Source organism: Parasteatoda tepidariorum, chromosome 1 (assembly GCF_982258835.1).
Source record: "Parasteatoda tepidariorum strain Cologne lab strain chromosome 1, Ptep-v5.0, whole genome shotgun sequence".
Classification (NCBI taxonomy): Eukaryota; Metazoa; Arthropoda; class Arachnida; order Araneae; family Theridiidae; genus Parasteatoda; species Parasteatoda tepidariorum.
This window is the reverse complement of record NC_141755.1, coordinates 63,490,378-63,513,631: the sequence shown is the minus strand read 5'-3', so window position 1 is coordinate 63,513,631 and position 23,254 is coordinate 63,490,378. Positions and strand designations below refer to the sequence as shown.

General features: G+C 28.4%; 1 protein-coding gene across 1 annotated transcript; it reads right to left on the bottom strand.

The window, feature by feature from the left end:
- Positions 1 to 1,910: 1,910 nt before the first annotated feature.
- LOC107444548 (uncharacterized) lies at positions 1,911 to 22,977 on the bottom strand. The gene is made up of 7 exons (XM_043038747.3): positions 22,921 to 22,977; positions 14,463 to 14,706; positions 12,635 to 13,745; positions 11,322 to 11,723; positions 7,129 to 7,330; positions 5,242 to 5,475; positions 1,911 to 2,500 (listed from the first exon to the last, which is right to left on the bottom strand). The coding sequence occupies exons 1-7, from the start codon at positions 22,948 to 22,950 to the stop codon at positions 2,030 to 2,032; spliced, it is 2,694 nt and encodes an 897-aa protein (XP_042894681.2). The 5' UTR covers positions 22,951 to 22,977; the 3' UTR covers positions 1,911 to 2,029.
- Between the last annotated feature and the right edge of the window lie 277 nt (positions 22,978 to 23,254).

The following is a 23,254-nucleotide window of genomic DNA, read 5'->3' as shown; positions in this document are numbered from 1 at the left end:
GTTTTCTAATTTTGCAATTTCAACATTGGTTTTTCTTTTCCTTTGAAAATACACTGAAATAATAATAAATAATAAAATGCCAGTTATTTCGAAATTTAAAAACTCATTTTAACATATTTGTCATAGAGAATATAAATGCACATTTTCTTTAAACTTTAACATTTGGAAACAACAACCTTTAACTTGTTCATTCTATATGCTAAAAGATGGTCAAACACTACAATCTACCAACACTTTTTAAAATAATTGTTTTAAAACTAGCATTCAAATTTTAAACAACATAGAGAATGCTTCTGGATAGAGCAACGTATAAATGGAGTTGTGATTTAGTTCATCATACTCCATTACAAATTAAAGATTAAAGTTAGATAACTAGGTACTTCAAAAATACACCATTAATACATGCTCAAATTAATACAAACACAAGTGCTCAATAAATGCCTCTCCCTGCTTAATGCTAATGTTAAGGCACTTCATAAAGTGAGTGTTTTAAAATTAATGGTCAAAACTGTAAGAGGAGGTAGGGTATTTTGAGAATTGTATATCAACCCTTTTTACTCGTAACCGTATATCTCAACTCAAGACTGTAAACGTCATCGTAAACTGCAGAGGCGCATTTCTATTATGGAATGTTCATGTGCATCTGAACTAGTACTTTCATTTATTTGAATTACCTACCTTAATTTTAATTTCTCTAATGATTATTGTCGATAATTTTAAGTTTTCTAATAATTATTGTCGATAATTTTTAATTTTCTAATAATTATTGCCGATAATTTTAAGTTTTCTAATAATTATTGTCGATTATTTTAAGTTTTCTAATAATTATTGTCGATAATTTTAAGTTGTCTAATAATTTTTGACGATAATTTTGAGTTTTCTAATAATTATTGTCGATAATTTTAAGTTTTCTAAAGAGGATTGTAATGATTATTGCCCAGAAATAGCTGTTTCACCGTTATTTAATTATTTATTGACCAATTTGGTCGACTCCGCAAATTGGATAACGAAAAATTTGGGGAAAAAAAGTTTATTCCATGCCTATTTAAATTGAACTTCCTATTACAATTAGTGAAAAAGGTACAATTAGCGTAAATCTTAAATAAAAATTATGTAATTAAAAATATCAGTTCAAATGCGCAATCAGTTCATAATGAGAATTAGCTCCTAGCGGCGTAACAATATGTCATGTCATGAGTTGCTAACCAGTTATTAATCCATTCGATCGTAGTATAGTCATTACGATCAAACAACAGAAAAATATGTAGATGGTAGAATTTGATTATCTCCGATCGAAAAGGCATATTATGAAAAAAATTTTATTCAATGGTGTATTCTTGAAGTTAGGCTTTCATACGTACGCCGTTTTTGCTTCTTAACATTCGATTCAGTTTGGCAATGATAAATATTGCTACTTCCCTGACACTCTAACTATAAAAGCATCCATAACAAAGCTTTCCATAGAAAATACACATATCTTTATATTTTTACAGTGGCATATTGAAATTCTTTTAGATGAAAATATGTTTTGGATTTTAAATTATTGTTAAAGTATAATTTATAAAATGTGCACAATTTTTAAGTTAATTATAATATAAATCTTATGGAAAATGTGAATCTAGAGTTTTGCCTCTTTTTTTAAAGCGCAACTTCATTTTTTGCATTATTCAAAGCCTCATAAATTTTAAACATACAGTTTTTAACATTCTAATTAAATGCAAAGTAAAAGAATTAATATGAGTTTTTAGTGAATATAATTTAAAATTAAGAACTAGAGAAGCTTCATATTTCTAAAGAGGGGAGTTGCGTTTTGAGTACGTTATATTGCAATTGTGATTTAAGACATTGCTTTTCTTATTTAATGTTGATTGTCTTCAGCTGGTTCACGATTTAAAAAAAAAAAATTAAATATTTGTAAGGGAGTATATTTTACACGACTACATTCTTTACAATTAAAATAAAAATACGGAAATTCAAAATTGGAGCAATTAATTTGGATCAACTCAGCACTTTTCATAAATACAGTTTTCTAATACTTTTTGGAAACTCGTTGTGAGTAGGCAACTGGTGCATATGCAGTTGATACCGTTTGGGATTTGATATTGTGGGATAGAGAAGCACTCCTTGAATGTAACGAGCTAGATTTTCCGATGATTGGCTTGAACTGAGATTCTGAAAATCTTCCTGATAATAACTTGGACTTTCTTACTGATGCCTCTGGGTGTGCGGATGCACCATATCCGTCCACTTGAATTTGTTCGTGGGGTTTTTGCTGCAATACAATTGCGTAAGATTTAATTCTCTTTTGGGAGGCAATACTTGGTTTCGGTGGTAAATAACCAGATGCTAGTTGGACTCTTTCGTATTGATTACTGTATCCGTGACTTTGGGCTGAAGACTTTGGTATTTCGCTTTTTCCATAACTGGAGAATTGTGGAACTGGTACCTGGGGAGCTGATGACGTAGGTGGGAAGTAATAAGAAGGTTGAAATCCTGTACTCTAAAATTGAAATAAAAATATTTAATATTCGTTGTATATTTGGATTAATGATTTAGATCTATAGTGAAATAAAGCTGAAGTTTGAATTAAACTACACGCTTGGATTACGTATTACATCACATACTTTAATCTATAGTTTATTCAAGTAGCTTGTGTCAGCTCATCTCTAATAATTCCTTTATTGGAAAAAAAAAGTATAAAGTACAGAGAGAAATCACTGCGTAACACATATTCATCGAAGTATAGGGTTTACAAACTAAAGTTTACATTTAAAACAATCGTGCAATTAGGCAGACATGCATAGTAACAAGTTCATGGAATATTAAGAAGTATATTAATCAGTGTATACTTATTATCCATAAAAAAGAACTATTCTGGAGTCAATATCGCTTGTTTCTTAAGTTTAGAGCTATTTAACAATTTCAAACTTTTTAATTTTTTTTTAGTTTGTATAAAAAATTATGGATCGATTTTTTTCCTTATTATTTGGTTAATATTTTCAATCAATATTGTTTTCTTTTAAATCGTGTAAAGAAGTTCAAAGCATTTTCCTCGAATTTTGCTTTATTAAAAAAATATTGTATAATTTGGGAAGAATTTGGATTGAATATGTCAAATGTGTAACAATTCATAATAATTGTTTAAAAAACAATTCATTATTTAATTTCCGAGTTAAATTAGTGAAATACAAATAATTGTAAGTAATTATCAATGTAATTAATACATTTATTTGAATATGAATCATCCATTATTTATAATCAAAATGGACAATGATAAATTTCATATAATCATACAATACCAATTATTCTGTTTTTAGAGAAATTTATGATTTTGTTCAGAAACGATAGAAATTAATTAATTAATAATAAACCAATATTATAAATAATATCAAACTAAATTTTTGGTAATTAATTGTGTATATTTTATTTAGTTATTGCATATAGAGTATTCCTTTAAAATGCAGATAATCTCATAAACTATCGAAGAATTTAAACACCAGCTATTTATTTACTTTTAAAGTTCTTATGATATTACCGTTAAGCACGAGCTTTTCTATTTTGCTATAGTTAAATAGGCTTTCTTGTTTTTGAAATGGAGAAAAAAAAAGATTTATAAATTGAACTTGTTTTTGTATAAATACTAATATACTTATATATAAACACTTTGTGTAAACTTTATATTATATAGAAATTTACCTAATTTCAAAAAGAAATTGTAACTTTTTAACTACTAGAAGCTTTTCCCGGAGAGATTCCAATAAAATAAAGAAATTATTGATTAAGTAATCATTATGAGCGTAATATTCCCGTAAATATTTAGGTGTGATATTACTATTTTGCAATTATTTTTGACAAACAAATGCGATACTGTGGCTACTTCTCTTTATTAACGTTATAATTTTTCTCATTGCTTTTTTGTACATAGTTTTACATTTTTTGTTTTCACAATAATAATTCGCAAGAGTCAAGACCTATCTTATTAGTCTCGAAAACAATGACTAACGACGCAAATATTTCTATTACGAACTGCTTTTATAGCACTGCTCTAAATTTTCTTCTGAGTTAATACTTAATATAAATTTTTTCTTGTTATTTGTTACCCTTCCCCGTGACTTTACATTATCAGACATGCCAACAAACGTTTTAGAAGATGAACTCCCAAAAAAAAAGGTTAATATGTATATATATATATATATATATATATATATATATATATATATATATTTTAAATCTGAGGTGTTTAAGATTTGGCCCAATCACATTTTTCTTGATGAATTTAATAAACTTACTTTTCATTTTTTATTTACAAATTACTTTACATTATTTAGATTTATAGAAACAGGTTTTAAAAGCAACAACGAGTAAGTAACAACGAACGAAACACGTGACGTCCAAAATACTAATCAGTAATATTACCCTGATACATTTCGAACTTATTTTCATAACACTTGTTTTAACTTAGCATAGAAAAGATAAGGAATTAATAAAAACGTGCAATTAACTCCCAGTGAAATCCATTTCTATTCTATACAAATGTTAGCTAGAAAACAACTGATATCAAAAAATATTTACCGATACTTCTGCTTTAAAATAATTAAAAAACAGAAACTTCTGCAGTTTAATTGCGATAACGACTACCCAATCAATCTTAGTAAAGCACTACACGAACAGGTAACGACTGCTGTTCTTTTGAAATTATGCAAACAGATTCTGAGTGAATCGGTTGATGTTTACGGATTTATATCAGAATCATACAAACAGAGAATTTAAATCATTCATATAAATCTAAACATTCATATAGATATGAACAATGAATCTTTATTTGAAAACTCGCGTCTTCGAAATTTTCACTATTTAATCACATTATTTTTTATTAGTAATGGTTGTCATTGGTCATTACTAACTTATAAGTAATTATATTTTTAAACATGGTTTAATTTTCTTCGAATTATTAGCATTTTATAGAAGTTAATTCATACACTTGGACTTTTGAATTGATTAGTCTAAAATAATGATTATAATGATTCAGCGAAATGGAAATGGATACTATAGTGCATTTAAAATAATTAAACTCTTATACGTTAAATGGAAAGAACAGAATCAACATTTTTTTTTCTAAAATAAATATGTGTAAGAATAATTTTATAATCATTCAAACAACTTATATTTAGTACATTCGACATAATATTGCTCGCACTGATCGAGAGTGATTAAAGGAACTAAGTTAAAATCTGTTCCTACCTTTGAATACTGAAGAGGTGACTGATGCTCGTAGGAGGATTTTCCTAGGCTTTGATGAGTTTTTTGGTTGTTATATTCTTCGTGGTTAATGCTTCCATATCCATTAGAAATTATTTGATTACTTTTCGGAATGATTGGCTTGAATGAAGATCCCTTGAAAGGAGATGGGTGTACGGGGTCTTTATAGGAACCGTGTTCACCGTACGAACTCGTATCTTGTACGTAAGTATTTTCCTGCAAGAGTAATAATAAATTAATATTAAAAAAAGAAAGTATTAATTTTACGATGAAACAAAATTGTTTGTAAGTTTTAATTAATTTTAATATAGAGCTATGCTGCACTCGATCCATTTTAATTAAAATTGTTCACTAAAATAATTTGGGTAAACATATTCTTGTATGTTATAAAGCATAAAAAAATTAGGCCTTTCCAGTTTGATTTAGGATTTGTAATTTTTTTGAATTTTTCTCATTATTGATTGGGTCCGGTCATTGAGGTAACCAGTAATCTGATCAGAACGATACATTTTAACAGGTTGGGTGATCAAGTGCTCTTTTCAATCAACATCTTCATGATCAGCATACTGTTGATACTTCTATATTAAAAAAAGAAAGCAACAAATTGCATGGAGCTGGAAGATGATGTGACTGGTTTAATGAGCACTCATACACAGTAGATCTCGATTGGCCAGCAAATTCCCCTGACTTGAGCTTCATGGAAACTCTGTGAGACTTACTAGAATAGTGGGTAAAACATCGATAGCTTACAATCCGGTGTTTTAGGGGTTTTAATCCGATATAGGATTTAATGATAAATAAAAGATAAATAAATAATTCATACGTAAATATTTTCATAGTTTTTGTTAGTTTCATGCTGATTAATGCTTCGTAGTCTATTATTGATATTACCATATGATTTGGTCCCCCTAGAATTCTTGATAGGAAAAACGGCGAATGGTAATAATTACCTTTTTTTGTTGGTATAAATAGAATTTTGTCAACAACGTATGCAATTAAACAGCGCATTCTTATTGTTAAAGAACGCGTGAACATATTTATTTGAGAACTTCAGACGGCTGTTATTAGAAAAACTATAAAGGCTCGAAATAAAATACCGGAATCATATTGAAGCTTCCTTATAATTTTTATGTGTCCCTTTAAAAAAAACTTAAGTCAAGCTTGAAAGCAAGTGAGAAATATGTCCAACATTTAGATTAAATGTGAGAAAATTCTTCGAATATTTCCGTCGCCTTTCTGACAGCGCTGAAAATTTTAACCAGACAATAATTTTAATTCGATCAAACATTTTCAGCCGGGCAAAAATATGTGCTACCAAGAATGTTATTTATCAAATGTATCAAATTATGTTTAAAGCAAAATATAGTTCTAATAGAATAAAATTAATTTTCCTTTGAATTTTATAACACAATACTTCTAGGTGTGTCGGAAATATTTAATACAGTACTACAAATGTTAAAAATAATTTTTTAAGAATAGTTCCTGGTGGTATCATAATATATACCCATTAAGTTCCCATGTTCTAGCCTGTATTTTCACCATTTTTAAATGCATTGAATAAAATTATATTTTTAAATATTTTTTCCTACTAATTTTTATATTTTTATCAACCAAAATATGTGTTTCAATACGTAGTTTTAATCCAAATCTATTGAAAAGTAATCTATTTAAAAAATAAAAACTGTCTTTATGTCTATTTTAAATAAAATTTCAATCGAAACAGAATACAATTTTCAGTATTCAGATGTGCAATAGGCCTTGTTAAACGCTTAATTTAATTACTTCTGTACATAATGAAATCCAAAAATTGTAAAAATTATAATTACTTTAAAAAATCACATGAATTTTTTTTTTTTTAATCAAACTTACTTTGTTTGTGCCGTAGTGACTTGATTTACCTTTACCTCCATCATCGTAACTCGAACCATGTGTAGCTGTTTTTCCAATATCGCTTATCAATAACCTTTGGTTATAGCTTTCAGGGCTTTGGTAAAGAGATTTTAGTTCTTGAACATGAATCCCACCTTTTCCTTTGTAAGTTGAAATCTTTTCATGATCTTCTTGAATTGGACTAGTTAAAAACAAATAAATAAATATCGGCCACATTTAGTTAGAACACAAATCAAACACTAATTATTAATAAATCCATTTAGTTTTCATTTATTTATTTATTACTAGCCGCCTAAGGCGACCAGCTGTCCGCCAAGCTGAAGGTTTTCACAAATAAAGTTTTTTAAAACATAGCAGGAAATCTGAAGATTAGTGGACAATTAAAGTGTTCCTGTCCTGCAATTTTGTCTTCATATCCAGTTCTGCTGCAGATGTGTTATAGCTCTTTAGGATGTTTGAAATTATATAGCTACAACGCTTAAGAAAAAAAAACTAAAATGCCAAATACATGAAAAGAACACGAAAACGAATAAATTTTTTATGGTATCAATTTTTATTTCTATATAATTTTTTATGGTATCAAATTCTATTTCTATATCTGCTACGTCAAGCACTCAGGTATTATAATTTGATCTAGTTGTGCTTGTATAATTTTGATCTAGTTGCGCTTTCTACGTCATTTTGTTAACATCGTTTGGTTTGTTATTTAACATCGTTTGGTTTGTTATTTCTAAGTTAACTTTCAAAAAATTGGCTGGCATCAGCATTTTTATTCTTTAAGTTGTTTATTTTTTCTTTTGGAATTCGTTCCTTTTTAGCGAAATGTTTTTCAACCTAATCGAATTCTTTGCCGACTGTTCTCTGTATATATAAAGAAAATAAAGTAAATATTTTTAAAGTGTTATGAAAAGAATTTTTAGTTGTACAAAGTACTACAATATCGCTACAAAAATTATCGTCTTCGCTTAAGAAAAAAATAGAGCGTGGAAAGAAGAAGAAAAACTTATTATAACAATTATGAACAGCGACAAATATATCAAAGCGACGCGTTCTATTTACGTATCGAATATGTTGCCACATTTTTAATACAAAAGTTAAACTTTTCTCCACTTTAATAAATGTAAACTAATGCGAACTTTACAATTAAATTATTAATTCCTTCGTATATTATTGGTTTAAGTTGTCGAAAATTAATATTTCAATTGTAAGGTTCGCATTAGCATACATTTATAAGAGTGGGGAAAAGTATATGCATTTTTTAATAGTTTTTTGAATATGGCTCTTTGAAGACGAAAAAGCAGACGAAAAGCATAGACTTACAAAATGACTGATAACTAAATAACTAATCCAAATTTTTGAAAAAGAAAAAAAATACTTCTTCATTATGTCAAAACACAATTATGTGCCGAGTTTCGTGCCTGGGCGAGGCTTCTGGGGCGATATATTGTGATTACAGACACACACACACACACACACACACAGCCGCTTTTATTATTATGTATAGATGTATAGATGTATAGATTATAATTTTTTTGCCTTAAGCTTACAAATCCAATTATTTCCTTCTTTAGAAGATGGAGTACGTTTAATTCATTTTCTTAAAAAAGATGCAATGCAAAATCAATTAAGTTGGTTAAGGGGATAGAATATTCGCCTTTCGATTAAGTTACCAGGTTTGAATCTCGGTAACGACGGCTCGGAACTGTTCGCACCGATCATATTTAGAGCATAAAATATCCTCAGTGGTTAGATAATGGGTAAGAATTCCTTTGGGACTGGGCTAACCGTGTGAGGTTTTCGTGGTTTCTTCTCCATGCAAAGCAAATGTGGGTTACTTCAAAGTCCTCTACGAAAACTAGTGAGCTCACACTTTATCCAAAAGTTGCCTTGTCTTCTGGGTTGGATAATCGCAAACACAAAAATGGGTCAACGCTGTTTTTAAAACAGAATTTAAAAAAAGTTTAAAACAAAAATTGAGAAATCCAAATTTCTAGAAAAAATTGCAGACGAATATATTTTGGTAGGATTTATTCATACGAATTTGCTATTTTATTCAACTAATAGATTATTTATGCCAATTTTCTATTCCAGTAATGTTATTTATTATTTCGTAGTTATCGGGTTGTAGCAAAAAGTATTAAAAATAATAGAGATGCATTGGCCGTATAGTTTCTATCTGTAATATATAGCTTGAAAGAAACAAGAGATAGTGTTTGGCATATCGGCGAAGTGTTGAAGTGTTTGGCATATCGGCGAAGTGTTGAAGTGTTTGGCATATCGGCGAAGGAGTAAATTTCAAAATTTTGTCTTTTTTGAGCCATTAGGTTGTTTGAGGTCTTGGAGAAATCAGACCATTTTCCATCATGGCTTATAGGTAAAAATTTTAAAACATTTTAAATCTGATTTGAGTCATAAAAGATAATGCATAGATATACAATGAGAAAAAGTATGATCAAAGCTACCAGAATATGGTGAAATTTACCGCGTTTCTGACTCTATGAGTACACCAATAATTTCGATAATTTTTACCGAATCGTCTTGGTAATGAATATGTTAAAATTAACAATAAAATATGGTCTTATAATATGTGATAAAATTAAGAAATCATGGTAAAATTTGATAATTTTTATCATGATAACTTAGAACATAGCATGAAAACCATTTATGATGTTCAATTTACTTTTCAGTATTGCATTTTTTACTAAATATGTGGTAATAAGAACTATAATTTTGAAAACCAGAATTTTCTTAAAATCATTACCATATGAACAGAAAAACTATCAAATGGCTGTTTTAAATAAAATATAGTTTAGGTTTTTATTAACGAAATTATGATTTTCTTTTGAATAAAATGCCTTTACCATACTTAACGGTAATTTTACCAGAATATTCTTCTCCGTATATCAGTGAATATAATAGGTACAGTAGGCTTCAAGACTCCTCCGTGGTTCGAACCCCAGTCCTTCACAGTGACAATTCTGTATTTTAATCACTGTGACACTGATGCCTATATTTTTTTTCGTTAGATGTAAAAAGGAATAAGCATTTCGTTACGTTAAAATAGGTACTGGTGCAAAATTTCTTATGACTATTATTATAAATTTTTAAAGCATTAATCATGCCCATACAAAATAACAGAGATCATGCATAAATTATAACAATTATTGGATCTAAAATTATAGTCATAAACATTGTTATAGATTGTGTCGCTTTTTTTTCTCTCAGTAAATAAAGAAACTGCTTCCTGAAGTCACTTACAATATCTATATATATATTTCTCTTACACGGCGACAAAAAAAAGCCTCATTACAACTCCCCGAATGGCAACGCTCGAAAATCGACCAATGATTGCCGTTAAAAATGTCGCATGCCAACTCTAGCTGAGATGGCTCAACATATAGCGCTTTTAAAAACGGAAACTGAAATAACCAGAGAGAGCATAAGCTAGGCAAAAGTGAGTAGTCTTTGTCGATAGATCTCTATTTTAGTATTTTGTCGAAAGCGTTTTTTTTTTTCAAGAATTTATGTATTACGAATTTATTTGACGATTTTTGATTTATATCACGAATTTATTTGTTTTACTAGAATTTATTTGTTTATGCAGGTTTTTCCATTGCAATTCACTTATTTCAATTTTTAATAGACTTAATTATAACCAAAATTTTAACCTTTTTAAAGAAATATCAGTTTTAGAAATTTTATCTTAAGATTTTATACTATAGCACATTTCTAATAGGCTTAACGAATTACATGTCATTTATTTGAATTCAAATTTATTTTAATGACTTAGTATTTACTAAAAAGATGTAATTTTTGAAAAAAAAGAAAAAAAAGTTGTTATATGGATTTGAATGATTGTTTTGAATTCTTAGAATTTTGTGCACTTGCAATGTACCTAAGTTAGTAGCGAGCTTGGTTTGCGAAGCAATCCATATAAGATTGCGTAGCAATTTTCAGGGGTTGGCGAGCGTTAGCGAGCAGGGGGCGCACCCCACTAGTTTACTTTATTTGCTTAACAACATGAAGTAAAAAAAGTTGTATCGATCGGAAAATAAGTCAATGAATTTTATTAAACTCTTATTTGTTTGCAACTTACAAATTGCTTAAAACAAATATCACAATATGTATTCTATAAATTAAAACTATAAATATTTATAGCTGGGTTTCCTCACCTGTAACCATAAGCAGATGTGTCAACCCCTTGATGGATATTGCCATATTTATTGCCACCAATGTTGTAAAAGTTTGTTTGGGCAATTTGCACAGCATCGTTCTGTTTACCGGGTAAAACGGGAAGCAAAAGGAAACCATGTCGTTCTCCACCTTTACCATACTTGTCTCCAGTCAAAGAATGGCCCAGTTGCTTTATATAGATCGCCATTTTGCCATCCCCAGTTTGTTTTGAGAGTCCACTAACATATTGACCATCTTCTGGTACAACTCCGAGCTTTGCATCCTGTGCGTATGATTGCTCTTTTACACTTGAAATGTATTCAGCCTCTTTAGGGATTACTGGAAAATATTCTTGACCACTTGATACATATTTTTTGCTGTCAGTCTTGACTGGAATTGAGCTAAGTAAGATATAGATAAATATTATTTTTTTTAAAAAAATCAAATAAAGTAAATAAGAAAGAGATTTCATGCATCTTAACAGTATTTCATGGCGATGCTTTTGCACCAACAAAAGTTAAAAATATTTAGTAATGAATAATGTAAAATTTTGATGTTTGTTCTAAATTAAATTATTATTAAAATTCTATATTAAAATTAAACTATTAAAGTATTCTTTAGAAAAACAGAGTAAGGAACTAAGTTTCTAATATTTAATTAAGTTGACTGTAATCTTTTTCAAAAAATAATTTAATAGTTTGAATTTTCTAACTCAGCAATAGTTTGTAGCCCAATTAATCACATAAATTACAAAAAAAAAAAAAAAAAAAAAAAAAAAAAACACTATAATAAATTTATATTAAGTAAACTCGCATAACATATAATAAACTTACATGAAGAAAAAAAGTACTACTATTATTATAGAAAAAAACTACTACTCAGAAATGCTAGAAAACTATTACTATTAGAAAAAACTACTATTACTACTATAAGAAAATAACATTTGTTCTACTATTTTTTCATTTTGAAATTAGAAACAATCGTAAATTAAGCAATAAATAAATTTAAAAAAATTACAGATAAGAAATGGGATAACAGCAATTAACAACATTTACGAGTTACGTTTTAATTACTGGCCTTTTTAAAACATATTTTAAGAAAAGTCAAACAGTAAAATAAAAATTTCTTTTACGTTTAAAAAAAACTAAGTAAGTTTTTGAGAGTCCTTTCATTTTTTGAGTGGATATAAAATAATTATTTTTAATTTGTTTTAATGAAGTAAAAATTTAAATTTCACCCGCGATACATGACATAAAATTTATTTTCTTCTATCACTTCATTATTTTAATTTGCTATTAGTAAAGATGTGTACCTGTGAGTTTTAATTCCTCTGTAGTAATAAGATGTAACAACTGCAGGTTGGTGTATTTCTTTAGATCCATGAGAATCGTATCCCGATTTTCCATCATGGTGCTTGACGTCTATTTGATCATATACATGCTGATTTTGTTGTGTAGGTGCATGTCCAGTGTGGGAACTATAACCTGATTTGCCGTCGGCATGTTTTGTTTGTAAATCATCATATAATTGGTGAGTAATCTGAGGTGATGCATATGCGCCATGAGAGCTGTATCCTGATTTACCATCAACGTGCTTGTCATCTGTCTGATCATAATATTGCTGTTGGTGAAGTTGTGCAGATACATGTCCACCATGGGAACTATATCCCGATTCGCCATCAACATGTTTTGTATCTAATTGATCATATGATTGGTGAGCTATCTGGGGAGATGCATATCCACCATGGGAGCTGTATCCAGATTTGCCATCGACGTCTTTTGCATCGAATTGATCATATATTAAATGCTGAGCTATTTCAGGTGATGCATGGCCACCGCTTGAACTGTACCCCGATTTTCCATCCACATGCTTTGCGTCTAACTGTTCGTATATTAATTGCTGGCTTATTTGAGGAGACTCATGTCCATAAGATGTTTCACCTTGACTTGAGCTGTAAGACTGTTCCTTAGAAACGTATTCATCTCCCTTTCCAGAATCTGAGTTTTCGTAATATGATTTGGAGCCATACTCTTCGGATGGTACCTCTTGAGCAATATATTTAGATTTATCATCACTATACTTAGCAGAGTTATATAACTCACGCTGCTTCTGGCCGATTTCTTTAGAATAACGTGGGTATGACTTTTCTTTGGTTCTAACGGGTAGCTTAGTGCCGTATGGAATACTCTTATCGCTGCCATATCCGTCAACTTCATATTTGCCGCTATGGGGATATCCGTAATCCGATTCAACATGCACTTGCTCGTGATGAGTTCTATCTTTATGGTAACCATCAGATCCATAGCCAGAATGATGTGAATCCTGATTGGCGGTATGGTACGCTGGGGCTTGATGACTCAAATATTGTTGCTTGTAATGTTCGAATGAACCGCCATATTTGCTATGCGAAGACTGATCTTCACCTATAATGAAATGTAAAAAATGTTACATAAGTTTGAAGTTAATTTTTTTTAAAAAAACCTTGCGCGTGTTTTAACCTATGCATGAATGAAACTAATGTTATCTTGGAATTAAGATTAAATTAATTTTTCTTTAAATGATGTAAATTTTTGCAATAATTTTTAAAAAAAACATGATGATTCAGAGGATAGAGCTCTCGCTTCCTAATCAGGTGATCCGGGTCCGAATCACTGCGATGACTGGTGGACACGAATCACGCACCTGACTCACCCTGACCACAGTGTTAACATAACTATCCTCAATGGTAGACGGGTCACAGGTTAGAGTCCCTTTGCCGTCAGGCTAACCGTGGTAGGTCTCCCTCACAATGTTACGCAAATGCAGGTTAATTCCATCAAAAAGTCCTCCACGAAGGCAAATTTCAATCAATACTTGATCCAGGAGAGTCCTTGCCTTCTGGGTTGGGTTCAAAACTACAAGACTATGGTGTTAAAAACTGGTGATCGTGAACTCAAAATTGGTCGGCTGTTCAACTACTGTTATGAAATATAAAATGAGTTATAAATTTCTGATGTATTTCAAAACTTAAAAAATGTGTATGTCTGACATTCTGAAAGTGTCATTTTCAAGATTTGCAAAGAAGCAAACATTTTGTTTTACAATATAATAAATTTTTTCAAAGTTCTAATGCTATGAAGTCGAAAAAAGAGAGTGCTTACTTTTGTAAGGATCTTGTTTATAAAGAGAAGTTTGTTGGATGTATCCATGATCACTATGCGGATATGGCTCTGCTTTGGATATTTGATAAGATTCTTGTCCATCCAGCTTAACTGCTGTTTCCACTAATTTACTCTCTGCTTCTTCACTCACAGGCAAAGAAGTTGTGACATCAGAGGCATTGTCCGCTTTAGATGTTTCAGAACAACAAACTTGAAGGAAGCAGATGCAGGCAAGAACGCAGATCTAAAACATGGTGCGTACATATTTTTAGACTACAGTTTAGTTTGCTAATTTTTAAAAGCAAATAATAGCGATAACTAACAAGAGGAAGTGACCCCAGGTAATAGAAGCAATAGCTGTTAACATGCACAAGTTTGAATTTTGTTACTTCTCACTCTATCAAAAAGAAATTGTGTTATATGTATTAAAAAAAAACATTTCTGATATAAAAAAGCGCAGGAAATTTCGATTTAAAAATATCTTAAGATATTGATTTATGTAAACAAATATAAATGCATAGGCATTTTCTTATAAAGTATTAATGTAATATTTCGATGATAACACATAATAAGCTGATATAAAATTTAAATTAAGCTATATTGAAACACGCTTGATGAAAAATGTAAAGAAGTAATAAATGACTAAGGCCTAGGCAGAGAGAAGCCGATAAGCTCGGCTTAGAAGGAAGCTGATAAGCTTACAGGGACATTAAGTTTACAGAATATAACTTACTTAAAATATATAAAATATGAAGCATTACTTGTTGTGGTGTAAGAGAGGGAGTTGCAAATTAACTTTTTGAAAGAAAAAAAAGAAAGAAACTTAAATTCGAGCATGTGTTTGTTATAAAAGCTGCAAAAATTCGTATATATTTTATTACGTAGCCGATCATGTAAAACTACGTACACGATTGGATAAAAATGAACTTATGGGCAAAGTACTTATTACAATTAAAAACTTCTTAAATAACTAAATAATTTTATAAACTTAAAATCCTATATGTTTCGGTTTATTGTTTTTAATATGAAATTACAGAGTAATAGGAAGTAGAAGAAAGTGGAGATGTATTTACCATTTTGAAAACCCAGAAAATTATTATTGTGTTTACGGTTCCACGCTTAATGCTTTTAATTGCATGATTCTATTAGACTCCAATTATTCACTTCACTTGCACAACTAAACAACGAAATTTTTGTTTTTTTCTTATCTCCATATTACTCCTGAAGTCTCTAAGGATAGGCATAACTTCTCAAAGTCAAAACCCTATCATTAGTCAGTAATTAAAAAATAGTGTAGGAATTAATTAAAAAATAGTGAAGGAAGGATTTGGATTTTCCAAAAAAAAAAATCTATCAAAAGAAGTTATGCGATGCCCTTTATTTGGAATGTTTCATAAAATCATATAAAATGGACAGGAAATGAAAGGGGTCTGTCACTTTCAACCCCTTTGCAAGCGTTACCAAAAATTAAAAAAAAATTTTAAAAAGATCGGAAGCCCTCCATACTTACAATCTATAATCTAATCTCAACTACAGGGTTATTCATAATTCCCTCCGCCTGTAAACGCCATTTTTCTTTACTACAACTGCCTTCAGTGGTACATGTTACTGCCATCTACCGGCAACTGCTTAAATTAAAACTTGAATACTTTCGGAACAATTTCATATGCTATTTTTTGCCATATTCGTCTTCGTTTTTTTACTATAACGCTTCGAAACCCCAGAGGGAATTATGAGTAACCCTGCACTAAAATTGTATCAAATCTTAATAATATTATTATACCTTGTTAAGTCACTATGTATAAATGATCATACTGCTACAGATTTTGAAAGGAATCGTAATTCATTTTTGTTTTTAAAAAATGCCATATTTTAAGCGTTTAAAATATTAAAAAAAAAAAAGAGAGAAACCACACATTTAAAACGTGTATCATTTGCACGGAGCATAACAAGGTAAAAGAATTCGTCTTCAAAACATCTATGATGAGAATTTTCCAGTCGGCTCATAAAATCTTTACAAATATGACCGGCTTACATTATGAAAGCTAATAATATCTGTAGTGTTTTAAAATTAGTTTAAAAGTAGTTTATAAACACCGGGAGAAACTCATTAAGTCTGTGAATCCGAGAAGCGAAAATGATTTATTTGGACAGGAAGTTCTTGGTTCTTCCCTTTCGTTTGAAACAAGTCGTTTTCCTTCTCATAAATTCCCTGGGCATTTGGCGAAGCGTACAACATTTTATGCCTATCATTCCCATACTATATGTCATTTTCAGCTTTTTTTCTATCGATTTTAAGAATAAAAATTGATAGTTTTTTAAGTCGTGAGACTTAATAGTCAGACGTTGAAGGCTTAGCAATTATCTTTTTTTTTATTTTATCGAAATTGATTTAGAATTTTCGGAAAATGGCTTTGTTATTGTTTCACTCCGTGTGGGAATCGGAAATTCCAGAGTTTTCAAAATAACATTGTTGAAACTTTTATTGGTTTCAGAAACTAGGTTGCTTGCCTTTAGGTTTATTCTCGTATTCGAAATAATATAAACTAATCATACTGTGTTATATGTTAATAAGTAATAATAAATATATTAGCCTTCTAGATAGTTAGTCAAAAAGTTTTTTCCTAACATTCACTGTTTTTTTTTTGTTTTTTTTTTTGTTCAAAAGATAAATGCTTTATTATAAAAAATAAAATGATTTTAACAAAATATTGAAAAGCGAGCTATTCCTGAAATTCCTCTTGCTCATAAAGTTTGTATTATATTGTAAAGATATTAAAGATGTCTCTTCTTATATTTTTAAAAAAGCAAAGGAAAAATTCATTAGGTTATAAGAATAACAGATTTGAGCTTCTTAGTTTGTTAAGCCCATTAGGGACTTCAGAAATGTTTCATTAAATTTATTTTAAAAAAATTCTAAATAAAAGTTCATTCGAAGTTTTATTCGGATTTCATTGAAAAGATATCAGAAATGTTTGTTCAAATTTAATTTAAGGAAAAGCAAAATAAAAGTTACTTATTAAATTTGCATTCTATTTATTATAAGAGTATTAGAAATTTTTCTTCAAATATATTTCAATAAGATGGAAAAGAAAAGCTCATTGTTATGTTTGTATTTCATAGAAAAGATATAAGAAATGATTTTTTTTAATTTATTCAAGTAAACAGCAAATGATTAGTTATTATTATTTTTTTTTTAATTTTTGCAATCCCTGAAGAGGTTGGTATATTTCTTATTTAAACAAGAACGAGCATTTATTTTAAAAAAAAACATATTATAAAGACTATTATAAAAACGAAATATAATAATATACAGTTTTAGAAGATTTCTTATTTATACAATTTTTGAATCCGTACGTTTAGCTTGATTATTTTATACGTGTTTTAAAATAGTTGCGTTCCTACTCGATCGGTGTAAAACGATTTACAATTAACTATAAAAAGATTATGCTAATTTTTGTCTGCGACATTGACCCATGCATTCAGTAAATTAACCATTTGACATCGATTGTAGAGTATTATTTTATACATGTTATTTTATACAAGTATAATATTTTACATATTTTGCGTTCCTACTCCATCTGTGTAAAGAGATTTGAAATTAAATATAAAGAAATTGTGCTAATTTATGTCTGCGTCATTGACCTATGCATTCAATAAATTAACCATTTGACATCAATTGTAGAGTATTATTTTATACATGTTTTAAGCAGTTGCTTTCCAACTCGATCCGTGCAAAAAGAATTACAATTAACTATAAAGAAATTGTGCTAACTTTTGTCTGCGACATTGACCCATGCATTCCGTAAATTAACCATTTGTCATCGATTACAGGGTATTATTTTATACATGTTTTACAACAGTTGCGTGCCTACTCGATCTATATAAAAAAAATTACAATTAACTATAACGAAATTGTGCTAATTTTTGTCTGCGTCGTTGACCTATGCATTCAGTAAATTAGCAATTTGACATCAATTGTAGAGTATTATTTCATACATGTTTTAAAACAGTTGCGTTCCTACTCGATCTGTGTAAAAAGATTTACAATTAGCTATAAGGAGATTGGGCTAATTTTTGTCTGCGACATTGACCCAAGCATTTCAGTAAAATTAACCAATTTATATCTATTGTTAAGTATTACTTTATACATGTTTTGAAATAGTTGCGTTCCTACTCGATCTGTGTAAAAAGATTTGCAATTAACTATAAGGAGATTGTGCTAATTTTTGTCTGCGACATGGGCCCAAGCATTCAGCAAAATTAACCAATTTATATCTATTGTAGAGTATTATTTTATACATGTTTTAAAACAGTTGCGCTCCTACTCGATCTGTGTAAAAAGATCTACAATTAACTATAAGGAGATTGTGCTAATTTTTGTCTGCGACATTGACTCATGCATTCAGTAAAATTAATCATTTGACATCGATTGTAGAGTATTATTTTATGCATGTTTTAAAACAGTTGCGTTCCTCCTCGATCTGTGTAAAAAGATTTACTATTAACTATAAAGAAACTGTGCTAATTTTAGTCTGCGACATTGACCCATGCATTCAGTAAATTAACCATTTGACATCGATTGTAGAGGTTTGTTTATGATTTTTATCTAACACGCAACATTGTTTCTCGGTTCAACATTCACATTTTCGTTTTTGTGTTCATTTGCTAAGCAACAAACTTTTTTTTTAAAAAAAACGGTCATTAAGAGGTAAATTTTTAAACAAACTCCATCTTTTTATGTATGCATATATAATGTTTTTAATTTTGGGACTTGTTGGGACTTGACGTATCTTTCTTCTTAATTATTTATTTATTTTAAGAAGAAGATTAGAAAATTGATCCAAAAGAAAGTTAATTTATTCATAAAAAATTAAAAGAATGCAATAAAAAACAGTGGATTGGAAAATTCAGGTAAAAAATAATATAAATGGAAAATTTTTGATTGTCTTAAATTACAGCAAACTATTAATAATATTTTTTCAATTAAAAAATTCAGATGTAAAAGGCATGGTAAATTTCATTTTAAGTAAAAGTGAAACTAGCTAAAAATAAGTTCGGAGCAAAAAATATTTTCTTGTAATTTGGTAAACTGGTTCAAGAAGACGCTATCAAGATTTTAGTCAAGTAGCTTGAATTATTTCATTTTAAATCGAACAATTCTCTCGATATATGTTTAATTTCACATCGAAAATGAATTATTAACTAGGAATCGTAGGTGTATTTTGAAACGTTGTCATACCACAAGAAAAACAATGGATTCGTTTCAATAATTTGGGGGAAAAAGACCCTGCAAAATACATTATAATGTTTTTTTTTAATAATTTGGGATTCACTAGTTCAATATTTCTGCTAAAACAAGTTTCTAAATTAAACAAATAGTGCAGTTTCTCATTGTTACTTAATAAGGCGTAAAAGTATTTATGAGCAAAACTTCAAAAACAAGCTCTTTTGAAAAATATGCAAATTTGATGAAAAAAAAGTTTATTGTTTAAAATAGAAGTAAACTTTATCATCAGCATAATTTGTGTTACAAGATCTGTATTTATAAATTCCTTGTAATGATTGCTGCAATTTTTCAAAGACATTTTTTGCACATTATTGACAAAAAGTAAAATCAACTAGAAAATTGCTGGCAAATGCTAAATAAAATTGCTTACAAGAGCTACTAATAAAAGCTAAATTTCTAAGAATAATTTTCTTACGTCATAAAAATTCTGGAAACATGTGCAAAATTTTATAAAGAAATTATCAAAGTCGTATGATTTTGAGAGATTAAAAAAAAGTATTTTCTTTCAATTATATTTACTAAACTGTTTGTTAAATACAAATTAATTAATTAATTAATCAATAATGTATAAATTTAACTCTTTTTATTCTTAGCATTTCGAAAAACTATTTTCCGTGATGGACTTAGAGTTTAAAATGGCCACATTATCCACCAAATGTTTGTTATGTGTTACCAGTAATAGGCACTACTCAAAAAAAGGGAACTATAACGTTAACTAATTCAGGATTTTATCGATATTTATGTTAATGTGCTTTTAGTAACCACTATTTATGAAGTATACTTTTCTATTCAAGTAAAGTTAATACCATAATAGAACGTTTTTTATTGACTTTTAAGACATCAGATTATTCTGTACAATAAATTAATGGTGACGCGTGCGTCACATTTTCTGGATAATCCTTATCTATAGATTTCGCGTGTAAGAAAATGGCATTTTGTTGCAGAAATATTTCACAATAACATAGAAAAAAATATTTATTGTTCGAAAAATTATTTTGAATATGGATAAATAATTTCAATTAATTATTAAATCAATGTATTTAATCTTTATTAATTTGCTTTTATCTTTACGAGTATGTCTTTACTTTAATCGATTTTTTTTAATAATAGCGTGGTTTCGTACATTTTGAACATGCATGGAACAATAAATGTTTTTTGGAAAATGGATGGGAAATTAAATAATTTTAGAGAAATACTTAAGTGTCATTCCGATATAAAAATGTGATTAATTTTTTTGTTATATGTCAAAGTTGATCTTTTTTTTGTTATGTGTAAAAGTTGATTTTTTTTTCTTTTGTAAGTCAAAGTTGTTGTTTTTTTCTTTTTTTCTTTGAGCAACGTATTCAGTTTAACGAAACTGTCAGCCATATTTCAAAGTAATTATCTATAACACAACTATCAGAATTATGATGACGAAAGAATTAAAGTATCAGAATTATTAATGTAACTGTTTTATTATAACAAAACAGCGCTATTGAATGCGCTTACGTTTTTTTTAATATAAAAATAAATATATAGTTTAGAAGAAAGTAAACTTATAAATGAGATAAAATATTTATTTGAAAAAATTTTGATATATTTTTTTTCACACTATATGAAATTTTGAAAAATAAACCCTTCAAAAAATGACTAATTTAGGTAATGACACTTGTTAACATCCATTAAACAAAGGGGAAAGGAAGAGTATACCTAGTAGAAATGGAAAATGGTAACGAAAAAACTAAATAATAAAGATATCCCTTTCAATTAGTAATTAATGATTATTTATAAAACGAAAACAAACTGATAGTAGAGACTCAAAAGTAAAACTTACGTCATCTGAAACTTTAAAATAAATTAACTTTTAAAATCAAATAATAAAAAGTGTTTCTTTATGAAATTATTCTATTTTTTTTTTTATCTTGATAAATTATCAATCGTATTTCTCGTAAAGAATGAGAACATACTTTTTTACTTTAATGAATGTATTGTCTTTGAAAACTTCTCAACTTATGCAATATATGTTCTAATCTTTATTAGTTAAACTTACATGAAAATAATGTACATATCTTACATCAAAATAATGTATAATTTTTCGACCAAAGTAATATAAATTTCATTTTTAATAGCAATATTTAATTGAAAATGGTGCACATATTTTAAATACGTTTCGACCTAAGCAATATATAATCTCTATGAATTAAATTTTAATAAAAGTAATGTAAGTCATAAAAAAATTTCTTGTCTAAGCAATATTTGTTTAAATCTCTAATAATTAATTGCAATTGAAAATTATTTATGCCTTTAAGAACTTTCAAACAAAAGCAATAAACATATTTTTATTTTTTTAAACTAAATTTAAGCTACTTCATCAATTGTTCCAAACCTATATTATATTTTCTTAAAGTTCAGGAAATTATTAAGTATAAATTTTTGGTGGTAGTCAAGATTAGTATTTCGTACCTTCAAATATGAATAGATTGTAATACTTTCACAGTTAAGGAAAATTTAATAGTAATTATGTTTTTTAAATATCTTAAACAAATTTTGATGCTTTACATTTGTGAGCATTTGATACTTTTGGAATTTTAAGGCGTTTTTAAAATATTGTGATATTTTCCTAATTCGTGAAAATTTAATAGAACTTCTAAAAATATTTTATGCAGATTTTGATAATTTCACATAATATAAAGATTTTGATGCTTTCACATAATAAATAGATTTTTATACTTTCTACAAAATACTAATTTTAAAAAAAATACTAAATACGAATATAAGTACTTTTTTAGAATAAAACAAAATGGTTAATTTTAAATAAAGTATAATATTTTAAAGTAAGACAGAAATTTAAACCTTCACTTTAAAAATAATAATAAATAAATGCTATATAAATCTTTCGTGGAAGATTTGAGAACAATTTTAGCACATTTATTATATGCTTTAATGTTATAAAATATTTATTAAAAAAAACAGGCATTTAAAAAAAAAAATTTTAGAAAATTATCTAGGATATTTAATCAAATGTCCCAGGATATGAAACTACAAAAAAAAATTTTAAAAAATTATCTTTAAAGTCTAATTATATTTTACCAAAAATATATAATTAATCCTTAATTCAATTAAATATTTTCAAAGTATTTTCATTATGTCCTTAAGAAACTTTGTAATTTGGTAATGTACTAAACTTACCTTGCCGAAGATACTCTTTGTTAATGACATAATCCAGCAGGTGAATATTTGCAATTGCGATCCTTACCTGAATTACTTCACCATTTATTGTAAGTTCATCAGGCGCCAATTTTGGCTTAAATTCGCCAAATCAGAGCATCTTTTTTAATTCCCCGACTGGACAGATGATCTCCTTCCATCAACTTCGAACACGTAGAAAATCTCGTTTTCTCATTTCTTTTTTTGTTCTTACAATTATGTTCTATTTCTGCGAGCTTTAGAACTTTTTTTTTCCCTACGATCGATGAAGGTAGGAAGAGGAAATTTCTTTAATTGAAAGTGATAGAATCATCGC